The 23,746-nt window shown below is 50.4% G+C and overlaps 1 protein-coding gene across 1 annotated transcript in view; it reads right to left on the bottom strand.

Moving 5' to 3' along the window:
• The window catches only part of nup155 (nucleoporin 155), a 279,092-nt gene that overhangs the window by 122,667 nt on the left and 132,679 nt on the right, over window positions 1-23,746 (bottom strand). The window contains exons 16-19 of the mRNA XM_038803930.1: window positions 21,255-21,321; window positions 19,454-19,569; window positions 16,905-17,002; window positions 4,910-5,043 (exon numbers count right to left, since the gene is read on the bottom strand). Coding sequence (XP_038659858.1) covers window positions 4,910-5,043; window positions 16,905-17,002; window positions 19,454-19,569; window positions 21,255-21,321 — 415 coding nt within the window. The remainder of the gene's footprint in view (window positions 1-4,909; window positions 5,044-16,904; window positions 17,003-19,453; window positions 19,570-21,254; window positions 21,322-23,746) is intronic.

Here is a 23,746-nt window from a genome sequence, read left to right on the forward strand (position 1 = left end):
TTTCCCCTGGTAAGGACGTCCAGAACTAGGCAGCAGAGTTTAAAAATCATTCAAGGCAGAAATGAGGAGGAATTTTTAAAATAAATCTTTGGAACTCTCTTCCTCAAGGCATGCTTGTTGAGTATGACCTGTACTCTGCCACCCAAGATAAAGCAGTCTGCTTGATTCGTATGTAAGGAGCAAGAGGGTAACTAGGGAAAGGATTGGCCCACTCAAAGACAAAAGAGGGAATTTATGCGTGGAATCAGAGGAAATTAGTGAGCTTCTTAATGAATACTTTGTATCGGTATTCACCAAGGAGAGGGACATGATGGATGTTGAGGCTAGGGATGGATATATATAAATACTCTAGGTCATGTCGGCATAAGGAAGGGGGAGGTTTTGGGTATTCTAAAAGGCATTAAGGTGGACAAGTCCCCAGGACCGGATGGGATCTATCCCAGGTTCCTGAGGGAAGCGAGGGACGAAATAGCTGGGGCCTTAACAGATATCTTTGCAGCATCCTTGAGCACGGGTGAGGTCCCGGAGGACTGGAGAATTGCTAATGTTGTCCCTTTGTTTAAGAAGGGTAGCAGGGATAATCCAGGGAATTATAGACCTGTGAGCTTGACGTCAGTGGTAGGCAAACTGTTGGAGAAGATACTGAGGAATAGGATCTATTCACATTTGGAAGAAAATAGACTTATCAGTGATAGGCAGCATGGTTTTGTGCAGGGAAGATCATGTCTTACAAACCTAATAGAATTCTTTGAGGAAGTGACAAAGTTAATTGATGAGGGAAGGGCTGTAGAAGTCATATACATGGACTTCAGTAAAGCATTTGATAAAGTTTCCCAAGGCAGGTTGATGGAAAAAGTGAAGTCGTATGGGGTTCAGGGTGTACTAGCTAGATGGATAAAGAACTGGCTGGGCAACAGGAGACAGAGAGTAGTGGTGGAAGGGAGTGTCTCAAAATGGAGAAAGGTGATTAGTGGTGTTCCACAGGGATCTGTGCTCAGACCACTGTTTTTTGTGATATACATAAATGATCTGGATGAAGGTATAAGTGGTCTGATGAGCAAGTTTGCAGATGATACTAAGATTGGTGGAGTTGCAGATAGCGAGGCGGACTGTCAGAGAATACAGCAAAATATAGATAGACTGGAGAGTTGGGCAGAGAAATGGCAGATGGAGTTCAATCCAGGCAAATGCGAGGGAATGCATTTTGGAAGATCTAACTCAAGAGCAGACTTTATGGTCAATGCAAGAGTCCTGGGGAAAATTGATGTACAGAGAGATCTGGGAGTTCAAAACGGAACAGGAGAGGAGAGGTCACCCTGTTGGGAGTTGTCTATAGACCTCCGAATAGTTCCAGAGATGTAGAGGAAAGGATAGCAAAGATGATTCTCGACAGGAGCGAGAGTAACAGGGTAGTTGTTATGGGGGACTTTAACTTTCCAAATATTGACTGGAAATACTATAGTTCGAGTACTATAGATGGGTCAGTTTTTGTACAGTGTGTGCAGGAGGGTTTTCTGACACAGTATGTAGACAGGCCAACAAGGGGCGAGGCCACATTGGATTTGGTACTGGGTAATGAACCCGGCCAGGTGTTAGATTTAGAAGGAGGTGAGCACTTTGGTGATAGTGATCACAACTCGGTTATGTTTACTTTAGCAATGGGCAGGGATAGGTATATACCGCAAGGCAAGAATTATAGCTGGGGGAAAGGCAATTATGATGCTATTCGGCAAGATTTAGGATGTATAGGATGCGGAAGGAATCTGCAAGGGATGGGTACAATCGAAATGTGGAGCTTTTTCAAGGCACAGCTACTGCATGTCCTTGATAAGTATGTACCTGTCAGGCAGGGAGGAAGTTGTCGAGCAAGTTGAAGCACTTGTCAAGAGGAAGAAGAAGGCTTATGTTAGGATGAGACATGAAGGCTCAGTTAGGGCACTTGAGAGTTACAAGATAGCCAGGAAGGACCTAAAGGGAGAGTTAAGAAGAGCGAGGAGAGGACATGAAAAGTCGTTGGCGGATAGGATCAAGGAAAACCCTAAGGCTTTCTATAGGTATATCAAGAACAAAAGAATGACTAGAGTAAGATAGGGCCAATCAAGGATAGTAGTGGAAAGTTGTGTGTGGAATCAGAGGAGATAGGGGAAGCGTTAAATGGATATTTTTCGTCAGTGTTTACACTGGAGAAAGACAATGTTGTCGAGGAGAATACTCAGGTTCAGTCGACCAGGCTAGATGGAATTGGGCTTCAAAAGGAGGTGTTAGCAATTTTGGAAAATGTCAAAATAGATAAGTCCCCTGGGCCAGATGGGATTTATCCTAGGATTCTCTGGGAAGCCAGGGAGGAGATTGCAGAGCCTTTGTCCTTGATCTTTATGTCGTCTTTGTCGACAGGAATAGTGCCGGAAGACTGGAGGATAGCAAATGTTATCCCCTTGTTCAAGAAGGGGAGTAGAGACAACCCTGGTATTTATAGACCTGTGAGCCTTACTTCAGTTGTGGGTAAAATGTTGGAAAAGGTTATAAGAGATAGGGTTTATAATCATCTTGAAAAGGACAAGTTGATTAGCGATAGTCAACACGGTTTTGTGAAGGGTAGGTCATGCCTCACAAACCTTATTGAGTTTTTTGAGAAGGTGACCAAACAGATGGATGAGGGTAAAGCGGTTGATGTGGTGTATATGGATTTCAGTAAGGCGTTTGATAAGGTTCCCCACGGTAGGCTATTGCAGAAAATAAGGAAGTATGGGATTGAAGGTGATTTAGCGGTTTGGATCAGTAATTGGCTAGCTGAAAGAAGACAGAGGGTGGTGGTTGATGGCAAATGTTCATCCTGGAGTTCAGTTACTAGTGGTGTACTGCAAGGATCTGTTTTGGGGCCACTGCTGTTTGTCATTTTTATAAATGACCTGGAAGAGGGTGTAGAAGGATGGGTTAGTAAATTTGCAGATGACACGAAGGTCGGTGGAGTTGTGGATAGTGCTGAAGGATGTTATAGGATACAGAGGGACATAGATAAGCTGCAGAGCTGGGCTGAGAGGTGGCAGATGGAGTTTAATGCGGAAAAGTGTGAGGTGGTTCACTTTGGAAGGAGTAACAGGAATGCAGAGTACTGGGCTAATGGCAAGATTCTTGGTAGTGTAGATGAACAGAGAGATCTCGGCATCCAGGTACATAAATCCCTGAAAGTTGCCACCCAGGTTAATAGGGCTGTTAAGAAGGCTTAAGGTGTGCTAGCCTTTATCAGCAGGGGGATTGAGTTTCGGAGCCACAAGGTCATGCTACAGCTGTATATAACTCTGGTGCGGCCGCACCTGGAGTACTGCGTGCAGTTCTGGTCACCACATTATAGGAAGGATGTGGAAGCTTTGGAAAAGGTTCAGAGGAGATTTACTAGGATGTTGCCTGGTATGGAGGGAAGGTCTTACGAGGAAAGGCTCAGGGACTTGAAGTTGTTTTCGTTAGAGAGGAGAAGGCTGAGAGGTGACTTAATAGAGACATATAAGATAGTCAGAGGGTTAGATAGGGTGGACGGTGAGAGTCTTTTTCCTCGGATGGTGATGACCAACACAAGGGGACATAGCTTTAAATTGAGGGGTGGTAGATATGACAGATGTCAGAGGCAGTTTCTTTACTCAGAGAGTAGTAGGGGTGTGGAACGCCCTGCCTGCAACAGTAGTAGACTCGCCAACTTTAAGGGCATTTAAGTGGTCACTGGATAGACATATGGATGAAAATGGAATAGTGTAGGTCAGATAGGCTTCAGATGGTTTCACAGGTCGGCGCAACATCGAGGGCCGAAGGGCCCATACTGCGCTGTAATGTTCTATGTTCAGGTCCATTGTACCCTGAAGGTGTCAACGCAGGTCGATAGAGTGGTCAAGAAGGCATACAGCATGCTTGCCTTCATTGGACGGGGTATTGAGTACAAGAGTCGGCAGGTCATGTTACAGTTGTATCGGACTTTGGTTAGGCCACATTTGGAATACTGCGTGCCACATTACCAGAAGGATGTGGATGCTTTAGAGAGGGTGCAGAGGAGGTTCACCAGGATGTTGCCTGGTATGGAGGGTGCTAGCTATGAAGAAAGGTTGAGTAGATTAGGATTGTTTTCATTGGAAAGACGGAGGTTGAGGGGAGACCTGATCGAGCTCTATAAAATTATGAGGTATGGACAGGGTGGATAGCAACAAACTTTTCCCAAGAGTGGGGGTGTCAATTACAAGGGGTCACGATTTCAAGATGAGAGGGGAAAAGTTTAAGGGAGATGTGCGTGGAAAGTTTTTTTACGCAGAGGGTGGTGGGTGCCTGGAATGCTTTGCCAGCGGAGGTGGTAGAGGCGGGTACGATAGCATCATTTAAGATGCATCTAGACAGAGCATCTAGCACAGGGCTAAATCGCTGGCTTTGAAAGCAGACCAAGCAGGCCAGCAGCACGGTTTGATTCCCGTAACAGCCTCCCCGAACAGGTGCCGGAATGTGGCGACTAGGGGCTTTTCACAGTAACTTCATTTGAAGCCTACTCGTGACAATAAGCGATTTTCATGTCATTTCATTTTCGTATATGAACGGGTGGGGAACAGAGAGAAGTAGACCTTGGAAAATAGGCAACAGGTTTAGATAAAGGATGTGGATCGGCGCAGGCTGGGAGGGCCGAAGGGCCTGTTCCTGTGCTGTAATTTTCTTTGTTCTCTGATCAGCACCTCACCCTCCACCTTAAACATTCACTCCCTCCATCATTGATGCACATGGCAGCAGAGAGAACCATTTAAAAGATGCACTGAAAATCATACAACTCCCAATAGCAGTGTCGATGTACCTACACTATCACCACCACAAACATTTATGGTCAACAATCAACTGTGGCCTTGTCTGGCTCCCACATTACATGAATAAATGAAAAATATACCTTCTGTAAATCTGCGATGACGATGCTGAACTGGTGATCACAGAGCAGCTTCCACAGAGCCAAGGTCTGACATGTGCAATGTAGCAGCTGCTGCATACCCTGCAGAGACAGCTTCTCATAGGCCTGTGCTTCCGCTGTGAGAGAAAGCAGTCGGTTAGTACTGAGGCTGGGACCCAAGGCCAGGAAAGCTTTTACACTAAATGGTGCTGCACAGTATGGATATGCACAGGCACACCCATCTAAGGAATATATCAAAGAACAATCATTTTGGGGAACCATATCCCCCAATCTCCATGTAGCATTTCCAAAACTGAACAATAATCATCCCAAACTTTGGTATCACAGTTGTACATTTGAGGGATAATGGGATTACTAAATAATTGATACAAAACTATGGGGAGAGAGCGGGACAGTGGGATTAGTTTGGGATTGATACAGAGTTATCGGAGAGAGTGGGGCAGTGGGATTAGTTTGGGGATTGATACAGGGCTATGGGGAGAGAGTGGGGCAGTGGGATTAGTTTGGGATTAATACAGAGTTATGGGAGAGAAGGGAAAGTGCAATTAGTTTGGGATTAATACAGGGCTGTGGGAGAGTGCGGGGCAGTGGGATTAGTTTGGGATTGATAGAGGGCTCTGGGGAGAGAGCGGAGTAATGGAGTTAGTTTGGGATTGATGCTGGGCTATGGGGAGAGAGCGGTGCAGTGGGATTAGTTTGGGATAGATACAGGGCTCTGGAGAGAGCGGGGCAGTGGGATTAGTTTGGGATTGACACAGGGCTATGGGGAGAGAGCGGGGCAGTGGGATTAGTTTGGGATTGATATAGGGCTATGGGGAGAGAGCGGGGCAGTGGGATTTGTTTGGGATTGACACAGGCCTATGGGGAGAGAGTGGGGCAGTGGGATTAGTTTGGGATTGGTATAGGGCTATGGGGAGAGAGTGGGGCAGTGAGATTAGTTTGAGATTTATACAGGGCTCTGGGGAGACAGCAGGGCACTGGATTAGTTTGGGATTGATACTGGGCTATGGGGAAAGAGTGGGGCAGTGGATTAGTTTGGGGATTGCTACAGGGCTATGGGGGGGATAAGAGTTGGGCAGTGAGATTACTTATACAGGGCTAAGGGAGAGAGTGAGGCAGCGGGATGAGTTTGGGATTGATACCGGGCTGTGGGGAGAGAGCGGGACAGTGGGATTAGTTTGGGATTGATACAGGGCTATGGGGAGAGAGTGGGCCAGTGGGATTAGTTTGGGTATTGATACAGGGCTATGGGGAGAGAGCGGGGCAGTGGGATTAGTTTGGGATTGACACAGGGCTCTGGAAAGAGAGCGGGGCAGTGGGATTAGTTTGGGATTGATACAGGGCTATGGGGAGAGAGCGGGGCAGTGGGATCAGTTTGGGATTGATACAGGGCTATGGGGAAAGAGTGGGGCAGTAGGATTAGTTTGGTGATTGATACAGGGCTATGGGGAGAGAGTGGGGCAGTGGGATTAGTTTGGGATTGATACAGGGCTGTGGGGAGAGAGCGGAGTAATGGACTTAGTTGGGGATTGATACTGGGCTATGGGGAGAGAGCGGGGCAGTGGGAGTAGTTTGAGATTGATATAGGGCTATGGGGAGAGAGAGGGGCAGTGGGATTAGTTTGGGATTGATACTGGGCTATGGGGAGAGAGCGGGGCAGTGGGATTGGTTGGGATTGATACAGGGCTATGGGGAGAGAGCTGGGCTGTGGGATTAGTTTGGGATTGATACAGGGCTATGGGGAGAGAGTGGGGCAGTGGGATTAGTTTGGGATTGATACAGGGCTATGGGGGAAGAGAGTGGGGCAGTGGGATTAGTTTGGGATTGATACAGGGCTGTGGGGAGAGAGCGGAGTAATGGACTTAGTTGGGGATTGATACAGGGCTATGGGGAGACAGCGGGGCAGTGGGATTAGTTTGGGATTGATACAGGGCTATGGGGAGAGTGGGGCAGTGGGATTAGTTTGGGATTGATACAGGGCTGTGGGGAGAGAGCGGAGTAACGGACTTAGTTTGGGATTGATACTGGGCTGTGAGAGTGGGGTAGTGGGACTAGTTTGGGATTGATACAGGGCTATGGGGAGAGAGTGGGGCAGTGGGATTAGTTTGGGATTGATTCAGGGCTATGGGGAGAGAGTGGGACAGTGGGATTAGATTGGGATTGATACAGGGCTATGGAGAGAGAGTGGGGCAGTGGGATTAGTTTGGGATTGATACAGGGCTATGGGGAGAGAGCAGGACAGTGGGATTAGTTTCGGATTGATACAGGGCTATGGGAAGAGAGCGGGACAATGGGATTAGTTTGGGGATTGATACAGGGCTATGGGGAGAGAGTGGAGCAGTGTGATTAGTTTGGGGATTGATACAGGGCTGAGAGAGAGAGCAGGACAGTGGGATTATTTTGCGATTGGTACAGGGCTATGGGGAGAGAGTGGGGCAGTGAGATTAGTTTGAGATTTATCCAGGGCTCTGGGGCGAGAGCGGGACAGTGGGATTAGTTTGGGGATTGATACAGGGCTATGGGGAGAGGGTGGAGCAGTGTGATTAGTTTGGGGATTGATACAGGGCTGAGAGAGAGAGCAGGACAGTGGGATTATTTTGCGATTGGTACAGGGCTATGGGGAGAGAGTGGGGCAGTGAGATTAGTTTGAGATTTATCCAGGGCTCTGGGGCGAGAGCGGGACAGTGGGATTAGTTTGGGGATTGATACAGGGCTATGGGAAGAGAGCGGGACAATGGGATTAGTTTGGGGATTGATACAGGGCTGTGAGAGAGAGCGGGACAGTGGGATTAGTTTGGGATTGATACAGGGCTGTGGGAGAGCGCGGGACAGTGGGATTAGTTTGGGGATTGGTATAGGGCTATGGGGAGAGAGTGGGGCAGTGGGATTAGTTTGGGATTGGTATAGGGCTATGGGGAGAGAGTGGGGCAGTGAGATTAGTTTGAGATTTATACAGGGCTCTGGGGAGACAGCAGGGCACTGGATTAGTTTGGGATTGATACTGGGCTATGGGGAAAGAGTGGGGCAGTGGATTAGTTTGGGGATTGCTACAGGGCTATGGGGGGGATAAGAGTTGGGCAGTGAGATTACTTATACAGGGCTAAGGGAGAGAGTGAGGCAGCGGGATGAGTTTGGGATTGATACAGGGCTGTGGGGAGAGAGCGGGAAAGTGGGATTAGTTTGGGATTGATACAGGGCTATGGGGAGAGAGTGGGCCAGTGGGATTAGTTTGGGTATTGATACAGGGCTATGGGGAGAGAGCGGGGCAGTGGCATTAGTTTGGGATTGATATAGGGCTATGGGGAGAGAGCGGGGCAGTGGGATTAGTTTGGGATTGACACAGGGCTCTGGAAAGAGAGCGGGGCAGTGGGATTAGTTTGGGATTGATACAGGGCTATGGGGAGAGAGCTGGGCAGTGGGATTGGTTGGGATTGATACTGGGCTCTGGGGAGAGAGCGGAGTAATGGAGTTAGTTTGGGATTGATACTGGGCTATGGGGAGAGAGCGGGGCAGTGGGATCAGTTTGGGATTGATACAGGGCTATGGGGAGAGAGTGGGGCAGTGGGATTAGTTTGGGATTGACACAGGGCTGTGGGGAGAGAGCGGAGTAATGGACTTAGTTGGGGATTGATACTGGGCTATGGGGAGAGAGCGGGGCAGTGGGATTAGTTTGAGATTGATACTGGGCTATGGGGAGATAGCGGGGCAGTGGGATTAGTTTGGGATTGATACTGGGCTATGGGGAGAGAGCGGGGCAGTGGGATTAGTTTGGGATTGATACAGGGCGATGGGGAGAGAGCTGGGCAGTGGGATTAGTTTGGGATTGATACAGGGCTATGGGGAGAGAGTGGAGCAGTGTGATTAGTTTGGGATTTTTACAGGGCTATGGGGAGAAAGCGAGGTAGTGAGATTAGTTTGGGGATTGATACAGGGCTGTGAGAGAGAGTGAGTAGTGGGATTAGTTTGGGATTGATACAGGGCTATGGGAAGAGAGAGGGACAGTGGGATTAGTTTGGGATTGATACAGGGCTATGGGGAGAGAGCGGGGCAGTGGGATTAGTTTGGGATTGATACATGGCTATGGGGAGAGAGTGGGGCAGTGGGATTCGTTTGGGATTGATACAGGGCTATGGCGAGAGAGTGGGGCAGTGGTATTAGTTTGGGGATTGATACAGGGCCATGGGGAGAGAGTGGGGCAGTGGGATTAGTTTGGGGATTGATACAGGGCTATGGGGAGAGCGGGACAGTGGGATTAGTTTGGGATTGATACAGGGCTATGGGGAGAGAGTGGGGCAGTGGGATTAGTTTGTGATTGATACAGGGCTATGGGGGGAGAGCGGGACAGTGGGATTAGTTTTGGATTGGTACAGGGCTGTGAGTGAGAGCGGGACAGTGGGATTAGTTTGGGGATTGATACAGGGCTATGGGAAGAGAGCGGGACAATGGGATTAGTTTGGGGATTGATACAGGGCTGTGAGAGAGAGCGGGACAGTGGGATTAGTTTGGGATTGATACAGGGCTGTGGGAGAGAGCGGGACAGTGGGATTAGTTTGGGATTGGTACAGGGCTCTGGGGAGACAGCAGGGCACTGGATTAGTTTGGGATTGATACTGGGCTATGTGGAAAGAGTGGGGCAGTGGATTAGTTTGGGGATTGATACAGGGCTATGGGGGGATAAGAATTGGGCAGTGAGATTAGTTATACAGGGCTAAGGGAGAGAGCGAGGCAGTAGGATGAGTTTGGGATTGATACAGGGCTGTGGGGAGAGAGCGGGACAGTGGGATTAGTTTGGGATTGATACAGGGCTCTGGGGAGAGAGTGGGTCAGTGGGATTAGTTTGGGGATTGATACAGGGCTATGGGGAGAGAGCGGGGCAGTGGGATTAGTTTGGGATTGATACAGGGCTATGCGGAGAGAGTGGTTCAGTGGGATTAGTTTGGGGATTGATACAGGGCTATGGGGAGAGAGCGGAGCAGTGGAATTTGTTTGGGATTGATCCAGGGCTGTGGGGAGAGAGTGGGGCAGTGGGATTAGTTTGAGATTGATACAGGGCTATGGGAAGAGAGAGGGACAGTGGGATTAGTATGGGATTGATACAGGGCTATGGGGAGAGAGCGGGGCAGTGGGATTAGTTTGGGGATTGATACAGGGCCATGGAGAGAGCGCGGGGCAGTGGCATTAGTTTGAGATTGATACAGGGCTATGGATAGAGCGGGGCAGTGGGATTAGTTTGGGGATTGATACAGGGCTGTGGGAGAGAGCTGGACAATGGGATGTGCTTGGGATTTTTTATTTATTCAGTAAACACAAATCCCTGGAGCCGAGCAATGTTTCTTCGTTTGTCGAGTGGACACTCCTCAGTAGTGTGAAAATCCACAAAGGGTTTGTACGGAGGCCCCAACGGTGGTGTTCAGCTGCACAGGAGGCCTCGACATGTCGTGAACCTGTTCAGCAAGGGCCACTCCCAGTGCCATTCGACAGCTGGGCTTTGTCACAAGCAGCTTACTCCATTCTTCTCCAGTTTCTCATTACATAGTGTCTGCTGGTAAATTGGCTCAGGGAGATTACTCAGTATGATGCAACAAGATAGAACATAGAACGATACAGCGCAGTACAGGCCCTTCGGACCTCGATGTTGCACCGACATGGAAAAAATCTAACCTACACTATGCCCTTATCATCCATATGCTTATCCAATAAATTTTTAAATGCCCTCAATGTTGGCGAGTTCACTACTGTTGCAGGTAGGGCATTCCACGGCCTCACCACTCTTTGCATAAAAAACCCACCTCTGACCTCTGTCCTATATCTATTACCCCTCAATTTAAGGCTATGTCCCCTCGTGCTAGCCACCTCCATCCGCGGGAGAAGGCTCTCGCTGTCCACCCTATCTAACCCTCTGATCATTTTGTATGCCTCTATTAAGTCACCTCTTAACCTTCTTCTCTCTAACGAAAACAACCTCAAGTCCATCAGCCTTTCCTCATAAGATTTTCCCTCCATACCAGGCAACATCCTGGTAAATCTCCTCTGCACCCGTTCCAAGGCTTCCACGTCCTTCCTATAATGAGGCGACCAGAACTGTACGCAATACTCCAAATGCGGCCGTACTAGAGTTTTGTACAAATGCAACATGACCTCATGGCTCCGGAACTCAATCCCTCTACCAATAAAGGCCAACACACCATAGGCCTTCTTCACAACCCTATCAACCTGGGTGGCAACTTTCAGGGATCTATGTACATGGACACCGAGATCCCTCTGCTCATCCACACTACCAAGAATTTTACCATTAGCCAAATATTCCGCATTCCTGTTATTCTTTCCAAAGTGAATCACCTCATACTTCTCCACATTAAACTCCATTTGCCACCTCTCAGCCCAGCTCTGCAGCTTATCTATGTCCCTCTGTAACCTGCAACATCCTTCCGCACTGTCTACAACTCCACCGACTTTAGTGTCGTCTGCAAATTTACTCACCCATCCTTCTGCGCCCTCCTCTAGGTCATTTATAAAAATGACAAACAGCAACGGCCCCAGAACAGATCCTTGTGGTACGCCACTCGTAACTGAACTCCATTCTGAACATTTCCCATCAACTACCACTCTCTGTCTTCTTTCAACTAGCCAATTTCTGATCCACATCTCTAAATCACCTTCAATCCCCAGCCTCCGTATTTTCTGCAATAGCCGACCACGGGGAACCTTATCAAACGCTTTACTGAAATCCATATACACCACATCAACTGCTCTACCCTCGTCTACCTGTTCAGTCACCTTCTCAAAGAAGATGGGTGCTTTCAGCCAGCACACAGCAGATCTTACTTCCCTCTGGGAGTAAGTCTAGCTTGTTTTCGATCACTTGACGTTTGCCAGGAGTATGCTGGGGAGAGGAGTCTTGAAACCGCGTTGCTTCGGTCTGACCTGCAGACCACCGCGTTTCGCTCGCTTCCTCGGTCGGTGGCTGCGGCTGGATTTGATAAGCGAGGTCTGACCTTGTGGAAGGTAGGTGATTGCGTATGGCGGGGGCCGGGGCGCTGGTTGCGGTTTTGGGGTTTCCGGGGAGGCATGTTTGCGATCCAGTCGGGTCCGAGCATTCTGCGAGTGCGGGAATACCTTGTGGCGTGTTCAGGGGTCTTGGGTCGCAGGCAGGGGCTTCCTGAGGCAGGTTGGGCTGGGTCCCGTGCTCTGCTCCCTCCTTGGTAGCTCCTGGGGTCGGGCCTCCACGTGAATTCTTCTTTCCTCCATCCTGAGCTGTGTCGGGTGGGGCCAGGTCTCGTTGTCGGGTCGGATATGGGCCAGAGGCAGGGATATGGAGTTAGGTCACAAGTCAGCCATGATCTCACTGAATGGCAGGACAGGTTCGAGGGGCTGAATGGCCTACTCCTGTTCCTATCTGTTGAACAACAAAAGCACGCTTTGCACACCACACCTACATGCTGTGAATAATGAAGTAAGTGTTTCAAGTCAGGAACTGAGTGTGGTATCTCCTCCAAATCCACACCGGAGTTTGGATGCATCTCCCGAGATCTCCAGGCATTTGCAAAACTACAATGCTGACTCCCAAATGATACCAAGTCAGTGGAGTAAAAGGGACAGCACAACATGGACATGAAATTGGCTGAGGAAACAGACTCGTGGTTTTCAGAGAGAGGCAGCTTTGTCATTGAAATGCTGAGGGGTCAGTGTTTGGTGATTCATTAATAGCGTAAATGTACAATTGGGCGTGCAGGTCCACAGATCTTTGAAAGTGGCAACACAAGTGGACAAGGTAGTCAAGAAAGTATACGGAATGCTAACCTTCATAGAGTATAGAAACTGGCAAGTCATGCTACAGTTGTATAGAACCTTGGTGAGGCCGCACTTGGAATATTGCGCACAATTCTGGTCGCCACACTACCAGAAGGATGTGGAGGATTTGGAGAGGGTGCAGAGAAGGTTTGCCAGGATGTTGTTTGACAGAAATCTTTGGATCCTCACTGTCTTCAGGTGATGTACCGGAGGACTGGAGAATAGCCAATGTTGTTCCTTTGTTTAAGAAGGGTAGCAAGGATAATCCAGGGAACTACAGGCCGGTGAGCCTTACGTCAGTGGTAGGGAAATTACTGGAGAGAATTCTTCAAAGAATAAAGAAAAATACAGCACAGGAAAGGCCCTTCGGCCCACCAAGCCTGCGCCGACCATGCTGCCCGTCTAAACCAAAATCTTCTGCACTTCTGGGTCCGTATCCCTCTATTCCCATCCTATTCATGTATTTGTCAAGATGCCCCTTAAACGTCACTATCGCCCCTTCTTTCACCACCTCCTCCGGCAGCGAGTTCCAGGCACCCACTACCCTCTGTGTAAAACACCTGCCTTGTACATCTCCTCTAAACCTTGCCCCTCGCACCTTAAACCTATTCCCCTGTGTAATTGACCCGTCTACCCTGGGGAAAAGCCTCTGACTATCCACTCTGTCCATGCCCCTCATAATTTTGTAGACCTCTATCAGGTCGCCCCTCAACCTCCTTCGTTCCAGTGAGAATAACCGAGTTTATTCAACCTCTCCTCATAACTAATGCCCTCGATACCAGCTTACATCCTGGTAAATCTCTTTTGCACCCTCTTAAATCCTCCACATCCTTCTGGTAGTGTGGCGACCAGAATTGAACACTATACTCCAAGTGTGGCCTAATTAAGGTTCTATACAGCTGCAACATGATTTGCCAATTCTTATACTCAATGCTCCGGCCAATGAAGGCAAGCATGCCGTATGCCTTCTTGACTACCTTCTCCACCTGTGTTGCCCCTTTCAGCGACCTGTGAACCTGTACACCTAGTTCTCTCGGACTGTCAATACTCTTGAGGGCCTTTTCCTGCACGTGGGAATTGTACAAGAAAATAAACGGCACACCGTTTTGATCCATGAGGAAGGATCACTGGATGGATTCCAGGGATGAAGGACTTGTCTTAGAGAGAGAGAGAGAGAGATTGAACAGTTCAGGTATATTTGCACTGGAGTTTAGAAGAATGAAAGATCTGATTGAGGTATGTAAGATGCTAAAAGAGATTGACTGGGTAGACAGAGAGTGGATTTTCCCCTTGTTGGACAATCTAAAACAAGAGACCATCGTTTTTGGCTAAGGGGTGGCTGATTTCAAACACTCAAAGAGCCAGGAATGTGTGGAATTCTCCACTCCACAAAGCAGTGGATGTCCAAACACAAAACTAATTTGAGGAATTTTTATTCCGATCCCAGACCGGACCCAACTGGAAAGAAACCCCAATATTGTATTTAGTTTTGTCAGACTGTGAGGAAAGGAGATCTCGCTCTAGGAATGATTTCATGATGAAATAGGGATCTGGTTTATTAAAGCTCACTTGGAAAAGAAATTAAAATTGCTTATTGTCACAGTAGGCTTCAAATGAAGTTACTGAGAAAAGCCCCTAGTCGCCACATTCCGGCGCCTGTTCGGGGAGGCTGGTACGGGAATTGAACCGTGCTGCTGGCCTGCCTTGGTCTGCTTTCAAAGCCAGCGATTTAGCCTGGTGCTAAACAGCCCCTTTATTATAGACACTTGATTATAACACAGTATTAAAATATCTTTAACATTACACAAGAAACTATCTTATCCTTTAAAGAATGCTGAATATTACACAGACCCCTCTCATATCTCAATCCACTTTTAAATAGCAGACACAGATGACTTGTTTAAGAGATGCTCATTGAGACGGTTTTAAGAGATCGACCTGAATCCTGTTAGAACTTCCAATAACTAACTGACCAATCCTCTGCGGCTCTGCTGAAATGCCTGGTCCTCTAGCCTCTCCCATTAATGACATCATCTTCCCAAGCTGAAATGCAATGGGGTGAATTCTGTGCTGGTGCCACTGGGATTTTCACTCGTGGGTTTTCCAGCAGCGCTCCCTCGCTCCCGGGTTTTCCAGCAGCGCTCCCTCGCTCCCGGGTTTTCAGGCAGCGCTCCCTCGCTCCCGGGTTTTCCAGCAGCGCTCCCTCGCTCCCGGGTTTTCAGGCAGCGCTCCCTCGCTCCCGGGTTTTCCAGCAGCGCTCCCTCGCTCCTGGGTTTTCCAGCGCACCCTCGCTCCCGGGTTTTCCAGCGCTCCCTCGCTCCCGGGTTTTCAGGCAGCGCTCCCTCACTCCCGGGTTTTCCAGCAGTGCTCCCTCGCTCCCGGGTTTTCCAGCAGCGCTCCCTCGCTCCCGGGTTTTCCAGCAGCGCACCCTCGCTCCCGGGTTTTCCAGCAGTGCTCCCTCGCTCCTGGGTTTTCCAGCCCACCCTCGCTCCCGGGTTTTCCAGCACACCCTCACTCCCGGGTTTTCAAGCACACCCTCACTCCCGGGTTTTCCAGCAGCGCACCCTCGCTCCCGGGTTTTCCAGCAGCGCACCCTCGCTCCCGGGTTTTCCAGCAGCGCACCCTCACTCCCGGGTTTTCCAGCAGCGCTCCCTCGCTCCCGGGTTTTCCAGCAGCGCTCCCTCGCTCCCGGGTTTTCCAGCAGTGCTGCCTCGCTCCCGGGTTTTCCAGCAGCGCTCCCACGCTCCCGGGTTTTCCAGCAGCGCACCCTCGCTCCCGGATTTTCCAGCAGCGCTCCCTCGCTCCCGGGTTTTCCAGCAGCGATCCCTCGCTCCCGGGTTTTCCAGCAGCGCACCCTCGCTCCCGGGTTTTCCAGCAGCGCTCCCTCGCTCCCGGGTTTTCCAGCCCACCCTCGCTCCCGGGTTTTCCAGCACACCCTCACTCCCGGGTTTTCAAGCACACCCTCACTCCCGGGTTTTCCAGCAGCGCACCCTCGCTCCCGGGTTTTCCAGCAGCGCTCCCTCGCTCCCGGGTTTTCCAGCAGCGCACCCTCACTCCCGGGTTTTCCAGCAGCGCTCCCTCGCTCCCGGGTTTTCCAGCAGCGCTCCCTCGCTCCCGGGTTTTCCAGCAGTGCTGCCTCGCTCCCGGGTTTTCCAGCAGCGCTCCCACGCTCCCGGGTTTTCCAGCAGCGCACCCTCGCTCCCGGATTTTCCAGCAGCGCTCCCTCGCTCCCGGGTTTTCCAGCAGCGATCCCTCGCTCCCGGGTTTTCCAGCAGCGCACCCTCGCTCCCGGATTTTCCAGCAGCGCTCCCTCGCTCCCGGGTTTTCCAGCAGCGATCCCTCGCTCCCGGGTTTTCCAGCAGCGCACCCTCGCTCCCAGGTTTTCCAGCAGCGCACCCTCGCTCCCGGGTTTTCCAGCAGCGCATCCTCGCTCCCGGGTTTTCCAGCAGCGCTCCGTCGCTCCCGGGTTTTCCAGCGCACCCTTGCTCCCGGGTTTTCCAGCAGCGCTCCCTCGCTCCCGGGTTTTCCATTAGCGCACCCTCGCTCCCGGGTTTTCCAGCAGCACACGCTCGCTCCCGGGTTTTCCAGCAGCGCACCCTCGCTCCCGGGTTTTCCAGCAGGGTGGGGTGGCTACAATGGGGAATCCGATTGGTCAGTGGTGGGAATGGAGAATCCGTTGCCAGCGACGGAGCGCCGCTGAGGAACACACAGCGGGGGAGGTGGAGAATTCACCCCAATGTCACAAATTAAATACTCCACAGGGAACCCTCTTAATCCAAACAAAAATCCATGAACCCAAGCTTTTACAGTGCTTTAATTGCACTTCTGGCTCCCAAAACGCCGAGATGTCTTGCAACCAAGAATTTATAAAACACTAGGCAAAGGTAAAGTCGCCATAGTCCCAGATGACCATAGGCTGCTTTCCCTTTTGAGGCGGAGAGCTGACTGGTGGTGGTTTAATCTGAGGGTCACCACACCTCAGGCGTGGGGCAAGGTTGAGAAGGGGGGGGGGCTTCATGAATATCCTCATGAATTGAACCCGCGCTGCCGGCCTTGCTCTGTATCACAAACCAGCTGTCTAGTCAACTGAGCTAAACCGCCCTTCAGAGAGGCAGCAACACAAGCCTTTCCTTTACGCTCTAACAATTCCCCGATTCTAGTTGAGGTAGGTGTGGAAGCTGCTTACTGTGGTATTTCCGTTGCAGCTCCTGTTGAACTTGCTGTGAGCCTCCATCAGGACGCATGAACCCCAGCAGCCTCTGCGGAACATTGGAAGCACTAAAACTGGAAAAATAAAGTATCACGCAGATCAAAAAACTATTTCATTCAGGGCACGGCATCTCTCGCTGACCCTTGTCAGGGGGCGCTCCTCGCTGACCTGACAGCGCGGGGGCATCTCTCGCTGACCCTCGGCACGGGGGTGGTCCTCGCTGACATTTCAGGACATCACTTACTGACCTGAAGTCATGGGGGGGGGCCATCAATGAATGGACCGTGCGTGAGATCCCTCGCTGGCCAGACAGTGCAGGAGCTCTCTCACTGAATGGACCGTGCGTGAGATCCCTCACTGGCCACACAGTGCAGGAGCTCTCTCACTGAATGGACCGTGCGTGAGATCCCTCACTGGCCAGACAGTGCAGGAGCTCTCTCACTGAATGGGCCGTGCGTGAGATCCCTCGCTGGCCACACAGTGCAGGAGCTCTCTCACTGAATGGGCCGTGCGTGAGATCCCTCGCTGGCCACACAGTGCAGGAGCTCTCTCACTGAATGGACCGTGCGCGAGATCCCTCGCTGGCCAGACAGTGCAGGAGCTCTCTCACTGAATGGACCGTGAGTGAGGTCCCTCGCTAGCCAGACAGTGCAGGAGCTCTCTCACTGAATGGACCGTGCGTGAGGTCCCTCGCTGGCCACACAGTGCAGGAGCTCTCTCACTGAATGGACCGTGAGTGAGGTCCCTCGCTAGCCAGACAGTGCAGGAGCTCTCTCACTGAATGGACCGTGAGTGAGATCCCTCGTTAGCCAGACAGTGCAGGAGCTCTCTCACTGAATGGACCGTGAGTGAGATCCCTCGTTAGCCAGACAGTGCAGGAGCTCTCTCACTGAATGGACCGTGCGTGAGATCCCTCGCTGGCCAGACAGTGCAGGAGCTCTCTCACTGAATGGACCATGCGTGAGATCTCTCGCTGGCCACACAGTGCAGGAGCTCTCTCACTGAATGGACCGTGCGTGAGATCCCTCGCTAGCCAGACAGTGCAGGAGCTCTCTCACTGAATGGACCGTGCGCGAGATCCCTCGCTGGCCAGACAGTGCAGGAGCTCTCTCACTGAATGGACCGTGCGTGAGATCCCTCGCTAGCCAGACAGTGCAGGAGCTCTCTCACTGAATGGACCGTGCGCGAGATCCCTCGCTAGCCAGACAGTGCAGGAGCTCTCTCACTGAATGGACCGTGCGTGGGATCCCTCACTGGCCAGACAGTGCAGGAGCTCTCTCACTGAATGGACCGTGCGTGAGATCCCTCGCTAGCCAGACAGTGCAGGAGCTCTCTCACTGAATGGACCGTGCGCGAGATCCCTCGCTGGCCAGACAGTGCAGGAGCTCTCTCACTGAATGGACCGTGCGCGAGATCCCTCGCTGGCCAGACAGTGCAGGAGCTCTCTCACTGAATGGACCGTGCGTGAGATCCCTCGCTAGCCAGACAGTGCAGGAGCTCTCTCACTGAATGGACCGTGCGCGAGATCCCTCGCTGGCCAGACAGTGCAGGAGCTCTCTCACTGAATGGACCGTGCGTGAGATCCCTCGCTAGCCAGACAGTGCAGGAGCTCTCTCACTGAATGGACCGTGCGCGAGATCCCTCACTGGCCACACAGTGCAGGAGCTCTCTCACTGAATGGACCGTGCGCGAGATCCCTCGCTAGCCAGACAGTGCAGGAGCTCTCTCACTGAATGGATTGTGCAACATGTCTCTTGCTGACTGTATAGTGCAGAAGGTTCCTCACATATCAGACAGTGGGGTGTGGTCCCTCACTGACTGTGAGGTACGAAGATTGTCGGTGCTGAATTGGCTCTGCTACCTGTTCATATAGTGCAGAAGGAGACCATGCAGCCCATCGAATCTGCATCAACCCTCTCAAAGGGCACCTTACCTAGGCCCATTCCCTTGCCCCATGGAACCCCACCTAACCTGCACATCTTTGGACTGTGGGAGGAAACCAGAGCACCTGGACGAAACCCACACAGACACGGGGAGAAAGTGCAAACTCCACACAGTGACCCCAGGCCGGAATTGACCCCGGGTCCCTGGCACTGTAATGCAGCGGTGCTAACCATTGTGCCACTGCGCTGCCCTGGGTTCCCGGCGCTGAGACAACAGTGCTAACCACTGTGTCACCATGATACCCCGGGTCCCTGCCGCTGTGAGGCAGCAGTGCTAACCACTGTGCCACTATTCTGACCCGGGTCCCTGACACTGTGAGATAGCAGTGCTAATCACTGTGCCATCGTGCTACCCTGGGTCCCCGCCGCTGTGAGGCAGCAGTGCTAACCCCTGTGCCACTGTTCTGACCCAGGTCCCTGACACTGTGAGGCAGCAGTGCTAACCACTGTGCCATTGTGCTACCCCGCGTCCCTGCCTCGGTGAGGCAACAGTGCTAACCACTGTGCCATCGTGCTACCCCGGGTCCCCGCCGCTGTGAGGCAGCAGTGCTAACCACTGTGCCACCGTGCTGTTAATCTTACCTGGCATTTCCTAGAGCTCCAGATCCAAATTGGGAGTTTCTATCAAGGAATTCCCGCAATCCATTGAGTTCAAGCAGAATGTTGGCCAGAACCTTCACATCGACACTGCTCTCAAACTGCAGGGACAATCAACACATTGCACCAGCAAATTCACAACCCCATACCCAACAAATACACAATCATGGTTATCATAGATAGAATTTACAGTGCAGAAGGAGGCCATTCGGCCCATCGAGTCTGCACCGGTTCTTGGACAGAGCACCCTACCTAAGGTCAACACCTCCACCCTATCCCCATAACCCCACCCAACACTAAGGGCAATTTTGGACACTAAGGGCAATTTATCATGGCCAATCCACCGAACCTGCACATCTTTGGACTGTGGCAGGAAACCGGAACACCCGGAGGAAACCCACGCACACACGGGGAGAACGTGCAGACTCCGCACAGACAGTGACCCAAGCCGGAACAGAACCTGGGACCCTGGAGCTTTGAAGCAATTGTGCTAACCACTATGCTACTGTGCTGCCCACGGCAGTGTGGCGGCTCTGGTCACCAGGAAACACTGACATAGAAACATAGAATATAGGAGCAGGAGGAGGCCATTCAGCCCTTCGAGCCTGCTCTGCCATTCATTATGACCATGGCTGATCATCCAACTCAACAGTCTAATTCCGCTTTACCCCAAATCCTTTACTCCCCTTCATCCAAAGTGTTATAACTAACTGCTTCTTGAAAACATAATGTTTTTGCCTTAACTACTTCCTGTGGTAACAAATTCCAATGGCTCACCACTCTCTGGGTGAAGAAATGTCTCTTCATCTCTGTCCGAAATGGTCTACCCCGTATCCTCAGACTGTGACCCAGCACTGAGAACATCCTTCCTGCTCCTACCCTGTCCAGTCGTTAGAATTTTATTGGTTTCTATGAGATTCCCCCCTCATACTTTTGAATTCCAGTGAATACAATTTTAACCGATTCAAACTCCCCTCATACGTCAGTCCTGCCACCCCAGGAATCAGCCTGGTAAACCTTTGCTGCACTCCCTCCAGAGCAAGAACATCCTTCCTCAGAGAAGGAGACCAAAACTACCCACAATACTCCAGGTCTAGCCTCACCATGGCCCTATATAATTGCAGTAAAACATCTCTATTCCTATACTTGAAACCTCTCGTAATGAAGGCCAGCTGATCATTAGCCTTTACCGCCTGCTGCACCTGCATGCTTACCTTCAGCGAACGGTGCACAAGGACACCCAGGTCCCGCTGCACACTCCCCTCTCCTAATTTATGGCCATTCAGTCTGTCTTCTGGTTTTTGCTACCAAAGCCGGAGGTGGCGGTGGAAGCAGGGACGATAGTGACGTTTAAGGGGCATCTTGACATATACATGAATAGGATGGGAATAGAGGGATACGGACCCAGGAAGTGTAGAAGATTTTAGTTTAGACGGGCAGCATGGTCAGCGCAGGCTTGGAGGGCCGAAGGGCCTGTTCCTGTGCTGTACTTTTCTTTGTTCTTTGAAGGGTTTGGGACAGTATTGTGCACCCCCCCCAGCAGGGCTCGGTCCAACACTGTGTATTGGACAGGAGCTGAGAATAGCTTTTCTCCTTATTTTCATCTGTAATTTCATCATGCTATGCCTAAATGAGGCACATTTCATCGACTAAATGTTTATTCCCATCCTTTCAAATCCTTAAAAATGTACTGCGATTCCCAAACAATCTGCACAACTTGGAAATCAGGCCCCCTGCAAAAAACAGAGTTGCCCCTTCTAATAATGTAGTTAATCTGAATACTCACCAGCATTGCCTGTTGCCTGGAATGATGGACTGTCTGTTCCACTGCTATACTACTGTCCCAGATATTCCTGCAAAAAAGGAATACTCCTGCTTTAGTTTTGTGACTGTAACCTCTGCCAGTACAGCAGGAATAGAACATAGAACATAGAACATAGAACGATACAGCGCAGTACAGGCCCTTCGGCCCTCGATGTTGCACCGACATGGAAAAAAAAAACTAAAGGCCATCTAACCTACACTATGCCCTTATCATCCATATGCTTATCCAATAAATTTTTAAATGCCCTCAATGTTGGCGAGTTCACTACTGTTGCAGGTAGGGCATTCCACGGCCTCACCACTCTTTGCGTAAAAAACCCACCTCTGACCTCTGTCCTATATCTATTACCCCTCAATTTAAGGCTATGTCCCCTCGTGCTAGCCACCTCCATCCGCGGGAGAAGGCTCTCGCTGTCCACCCTATCTAACCCTCTGATCATTTTGTATGCCTCTATTAAGTCACCTCTTAACCTTCTTCTCTCTAACGAAAACAACCTCAAGTCCATCAGCCTTTCCTCATAAGATTTTCCCTCCATACCAGGCAACATCCTGGTAAATCTCCTCTGCACCCGTTCCAAAGCTTCCACGTCCTTCCTATAATGAGGCGACCAGAACTGTACGCAATACTCCAAATGCGGCCGTACCAGAGTTTGGTACAGCTGCATCATGACCTCATGGCTCCGGAACTCAATCCCTCTACCAATAAAGGCCAACACACCATAGGCCTTCTTCACAACCCTATCAACCTGGGTGGCAACTTTCAGGGATCTATGTACATGGACACCGAGATCCCTCTGCTCATCCACACTACCAAGAATTTTACCATTAGCCAAATATTCCGCATTCCTGTTATTCTTTCCAAAGTGAATCACCTCACACTTCTCCACATTAAACTCCATTTGCCACCTCTCTGCCCAGCTCTGCAGCTTATCTATGTCCCTCTGTAACCTGCAACATCCTTCCACACTGTCTACAACTCCACCGACTTTAGTGTCGTCTGCAAATTTACTCACCCATCCTTCTGCGCCCTCCTCTAGGTCATTTATAAAAATGACAAACAGCAACGGCCCCAGAACAGATCCTTGTGGTACGCCACTCGTAACTGAACTCCATTCTGAACATTTCCCATCAACTACCACTCTCTGTCTTCTTTCAACTAGCCAATTTCTGATCCACATCTCTAAATCACCCTCAATCCCCAGCCTCCGTATTTTCTGCAATAGCCGACCGTGGGGAACCTTATCAAACGCTTTACTGAAATCCATATACACCACATCAACTGCTCTACCCTCGTCTACCTGTTCAGTCACCTTCTCAAAGAACTCGATAAGGTTTGTGAGGCATGACCTACCCTTCACAAAACCATGCTGACTATCCCTAATCATATTATTCCTATCTAGATGATTATAAATCGTATCTTTTATAATCCTCTCCAAGACTTTACCCACCACAGACGTTAGGCTCACCGGCCTATAGTTACCGGGGTTATCTCTACTCCCCTTCTTGAACAAAGGGACCACATTTGCTATCCTCCAGTCCTCTGGCACTATTCCTGTAGCCAATGATGACCTAAAAATCAAAGCCAAAGGCTCAGCAATCTCTTCCCTGGCTTCCCAGAGAATCCTAGGATAAATCCCATCCGGCCCCGGGGACTTATCTATTTTCACCTTGTCCAGAATTGCCAACACTTCTTCCCTACTCACCTCAATGCCATCTATTCTAATAGCCTGGGTCTCAGAATTCTCCTCCTCAATATTATCTTTTTCTTGAGTGAATACTGACGAAAAGTATTCATTTAGTATCTCGCTTATCTCCTCAGCCTCCACACACAACTTCCCACCACTGTCCTTGACTGGCCCTACTCTTACCCTAGTCATTCTTTTATTCCTGACATACCTATAGAAAGCTTTTGGGTTTTCCTTGATCCTACCTGCCAAAGACTTCTCATGTCCCCTCCTTGCTCGTCTCAGCTCTCTCTTTAGATCCTTCCTCGCTTCCTTGTAACTATCAAGCACCCCAACTGAAACTTCACGCCTCATCTTCACATAGGCCTCCTTCTTCCTCTTAACAAGAGATTCCACTTCTTTGGTAAACCACGGTTCCCTCGCTCGACCCCTTCCTCCCTGCCTGACTGGTACGTACTTATCAAGAACATGCAATAGCTGTTCCTTGAACAAGCTCCACATATCCAGTGTGCCCAACCCTTGCAGCCTACTTCTCCAACCAACACATCCTAAGTCATGTCTAATGGCATCATAATTGCCCTTCCCCCAGCTATAACTCTTGCTCTGCGGGGTATACTTATCCCTTTCCATCACTAACGTAAAGGTCACCGAATTGTGGTCACTGTCTCCAAAGTGTTCACCTACCTCCAGATCTAACACCTGGCCTGGTTCATTACCCAAAACCAAATCCAAAGTGGCCTCACCTCTTGTTGGCCTGTCAACATATTGT

This window comes from Scyliorhinus canicula, chromosome 8 (assembly GCF_902713615.1).
Source record: "Scyliorhinus canicula chromosome 8, sScyCan1.1, whole genome shotgun sequence".
In the NCBI taxonomy this organism is placed as follows: domain Eukaryota; kingdom Metazoa; phylum Chordata; class Chondrichthyes; order Carcharhiniformes; family Scyliorhinidae; genus Scyliorhinus; species Scyliorhinus canicula.